At 40.2% G+C, this 4,261-nt stretch overlaps 1 protein-coding gene across 1 annotated transcript; it reads right to left on the minus strand.

Annotated features, from left to right (window-relative positions):
* Positions 1-270: 270 nt before the first annotated feature.
* On the minus strand, positions 271-3,800 carry LOC140481994 (gamma-crystallin S-1-like). The gene is made up of 3 exons (XM_072578818.1): positions 3,713-3,800; positions 3,382-3,624; positions 271-627 (listed from the first exon to the last, which is right to left on the minus strand). The coding sequence occupies exons 1-3, from the start codon at positions 3,719-3,721 to the stop codon at positions 352-354; spliced, it is 528 nt and encodes a 175-aa protein (XP_072434919.1). The 5' UTR covers positions 3,722-3,800; the 3' UTR covers positions 271-351.
* Between the last annotated feature and the right edge of the window lie 461 nt (positions 3,801-4,261).

Consider the following 4,261-nt stretch of genomic DNA (forward strand, 5'->3'; position numbering starts at 1 on the left):
ATTACAACAGTGACCCTTCAACCAATTTTATTCTACTTTTCCATGAATCTACAGAAGTGAGGTGGAATCAAAACATTCAGCTTTTTTAAAGAGTAAACGTCATAAATTAAACTGGTCTACACTTTCTTTCGTAAAATTAAAGCATTATTTGCCAATGTTTTTTGATTAGAATTGCTTTGTAGATAATTTGTTAAAGTCAATTGTAGAGGAGGAGATGTCCATTAATGTTGTAATCTTTTCACAAGAATCCAAGTGTCAAAGTCCATACAATTGTTGATGATCAAATAGAAGCTATTTTATTTAGGTTTGGAAGTGATTTAAACAGAGAAAATCAAATGTTTGTGTGACAATCTAGAAATCCCTCATGCGCCTGAAAGATCCAATAGTTGAGCTGTATCCTCCCCAGTCACTGTATCTCCTGTATTCACCGGGTCTCATGAAGTACTGTCGCCCTCTGTAGTTGGGATGTTCATAGAAGATCCAGTAACCATCCATCACATGGCAGGAATGGATGTCACGGTAACGGAAACGATCGTAGACAGATGGACAGTCATCCATGAATTCCATCATCTGTCCTCCAAAGTCAGGTCTCTCATAAATCTTCATTCTGTAGGAGCCTCCTCGGTACTGCAATAGAAAGAGGATCAAGTTGCCATTTTCCTCAAATTTGTAGTCAACTCCTATTCTAGAATGATAACAAATTCTAGAAGCAAGAGATTCTGATCCAAATACTTTCAACCAAGGAGCAGCTGAGAATGCAAATATTTTAAAATAGTTTTTGGCTAATTTTAGAGGATTTAATAGACAGTTATTTCCTTAAAATCTGTGTAGTTGGATGCTTTTCTTATTGTGAACGTGATCCTTTAAAATTCACGTAGGGGAATGTAAAACATAACCACAAAACTACAGACCACAAATATTAGATTCATTCACTTGTGTTCTGCCCAAAGACAGCTGTGTGACTTTCTGTGACACAGGTTGTGGAGACATTCACAAGGTTATCTCACCTGGAGTAATAACTAAACCCTGTACTAGCCATTGAGACAACTGAACTAAGCAGCCACTAGCAAAATCAACAGTAAATTCAGGATTGACACCTTTACCGAGAGGGTGGTTAGAATATGGAAGTCATTGCCTTAAGGAGTCATTGAGGTGTATAGCATGGATGCATTGAAGAAGATGTTAGATAAATGCATGAGGAGACTGGAACAGAAAGATATATTGATGTTGGTAGACGATGAAGGTCAGGAGTAAGGCTCCTGAGGATTATAAACAGACCATTAGGCTTTTTGGGCTAAATGGCCTGTTTTTAGGCTGTAAATAGCATGAAATACATATGACATTAGGAGCATTGATTCTAACCAAGCCATCCACATATCAGCAGATGAATGTATTACTTATAACACTGCAATCTAATAATACAGTCCTTACTTCTGACTGTTTGATCCATGTATACCATTAAATTATTCTATCGAATAATTTTTTTTCAGAGTGTGGATCTTGGATCTGTAATGCCATGGGAGGTAATACTAAGGAGCCAAATGTTCTACTGCTCATGTTGGAGACACCTTGATTTTAAGAAGGACATTCACACAGGCATTCCATCCCTGCATGTGAAGCAGATCAATTACTATTTCCAACTGATGTGATGCTCTGTTTCCACAAAACTCCATTCAACAAGTACACATACCACTTAACAAATATCACATCTCCAGCTGCTAAAGAGCCCAAACCAAAGTTACAAGAGTTAAGCTTCCAATTTACAAATAAAGCTATTTTGAAGTATTTCAACAATTGCAAATCTCTGAATACATGACGCTGAGTAAGACAAGGTCACAATAGAAACACAGGCAATTGAATTATACAGATGTTTTCACAATGTGTTAACAATCTCAGCAATGAGCATGGAAGTCAAATTCTAATCCTGTTAGAGTCAGAGAGTCATAGAGATGTACAGCATGGAAACAGACCCTTCGGTCCAACCTGCCCATGCTGACCAGACATCCCAACCCATTCTAGTCCCACCTGCCAGCACCCAGCCCATATCCCTTCAAACCCTTCCTATTCATATACCCATCCAAATGCCTTTTAAATGTTGCAATTGTACTAGCCTCTACCACTTCCTCTGGCAGCTCATTCCATACACGTACCACCCTCTGTGTGAAAAAGTTGCCCCTTAGGTCTCTTTTATATTTTTCCCCTCTCACCCTAAACCTATGCCCTCTAGTCCCCAGGGAAAAGACCTTGTTTATTTACCCTATCTATGCCCCTCATAATTTTGTAAAACTCTATAAGGTCACCCCTCAGCCTCCAATGCTCCAGGGAAAACAGCCCCAGCCTATTCAACCTCTCTCTATAGTTCAAAACCTCCAACCCTGGCAACATCCTTGTAAATCCTCGCTGAACCCTTCCACAAATCACGACATCCTTCTGATAGGAAGGAGACTAGAACTGCACACAATATTCCAACAGTGGCCAAACCAATGTTGTACAGCCGCAACATGGGTCCCAACTCCTGTACTCAATATTCTGATCAATAAAGGAAAACATACCAAATGCCTTCTTCACTATCCTATCTACCTGCAACTCCACTTTCAAGGAGCTATGAACCTACACTCCAAGGTCTCTTTGTTCAGCAACACTCTCTAGGACCTTACCATTAAGTGTATAAGTCCTGCTAAGATTTGCTTTCCCAAAATACAGCACCTTGCATTTATCTGAATTAAACTCCATCTGCCACTTCTCAGCTCTTTGGCCCATCTGATCAAGATCCTGTTGTAATCTGAGGTAACCTTCTTCACTGTCCACTACACCTCCAATTTTGGTGTCAGCTGCAAACTTACTAACTCTACCTCTTATGCTCACATCCAAATCATTTATATAAATGATGAAAGGTAGAGGACTCAGCACCAATCCTTGTGGCACTCCACTGATCAGAGGCTTCCAGTCTGAAAAACAACCCTCCACCACCACCTTCTGTATTCTACCTTTGAGCCAGTTCTGGACTCCCTCAGGATTCCCTCCAACAACTTGCCCACCATCGACGTCAGGCTCACTGGTCTATAGTTCCCTGGCTTGTCCTTACCACCTGTCTTAAATAGTGGCACCACGTTTGCCAACCTCCAATCTTCCAGCACTTCACCTGTGTCTATTGATGATACAAATACCTCAGTAAGATTCCTAACAATCACCTCCCTAGCTTCCCACAGAGTTCTAGGGTGCATTGTTAGCGCTGAAGATAGAAACCACCCAATTATTAATTGCATATAGGTTTAGTAATATACCTAATGAAGATAACATATACCTGCTTGTTCTTGATGTCATTGGGTATTTTCCAGGATTATTGGTGCAAGATTCAACAATCACAGAATTATAAGTTACCTGTGGGTAAGAGCGACATGATCTGACACAGTCATTGAATCCCATCCAGCGCTGGTAGTCAGGATACTCTCCCCTGGTCAGAACATACTGGTATCCCATGTAATTGGGTTTCTCATACAGCACCCACCAGTCACCGTCAACACGGATGGAGTTACAGCGGCTGAAGTAAGGAGACAGGTCGGCACAGTCACTGCTGCACTCATAGTGCCGCCCCTGGAAGTTCCTGTCCTCGTAAAAGATGATCTGTGGGAAGGTATATTCTCAATTAATAAACTGTTAATGTAGGAAGTAGCAAAAATGGATTATAATGCAATAAATTCAAAATTCTTACCTTTCCCATTTTGAGCCCACAGTTAGCTGAGGAACTGACTGATTGTAGCCCTGGGAAGCCAGTTGATATTTATATGGTGCGGTACATTTGCCATTCTAATGATTCAGAACTGAAATTCAGCAAAAGTGCAACAAAACACACAGCACACACAATGTAAAGAGAACAATTTCAAAGACAAATAAGATGCCATTGATTCTCTCTCTTTGCCGACACATAATTTCATTGTTACTTTACAAAGAAGAACAGTGAACGAGATCATTCTCTGCTTTCTGTGCCCTGGTTCTGCTGAACCTTCGGAACAGTCACAATTCTGAAACAGTTGTGTTTGCAATGTGACAGCGTCACCCGCTGCTGAACTGACTAAAATGGGGACTAAACTATCCATTAAAACCTGGTTCCATAATACATGGTAGAAAATCAGTGTTATATAGCTATATTGGAAATGTTTAATGTGTAAATTCAGAAAGTGTCAGAGTTTTATGGAGAAGTGCTCAAAGCATTATGCAGGATACATTGGAACAAAAAAAAAGAAGCTTGAAACAAGAGTAA

This window comes from Chiloscyllium punctatum, chromosome 10, assembly GCF_047496795.1.
Source record: "Chiloscyllium punctatum isolate Juve2018m chromosome 10, sChiPun1.3, whole genome shotgun sequence".
NCBI classification, from domain to species: domain Eukaryota; kingdom Metazoa; phylum Chordata; class Chondrichthyes; order Orectolobiformes; family Hemiscylliidae; genus Chiloscyllium; species Chiloscyllium punctatum.

What these genes read in the sequence shown, in the direction of transcription:
- LOC140481994 (XM_072578818.1), bottom strand. An exon ending in CATGTCGCTCTTACCCACAG is followed by an intron (nt 628 to 3,381) that starts GTAACTTATAAT and finishes TTTCTATTGCAG; the next exon opens with TACCGAGGAGGCTCCTACAG.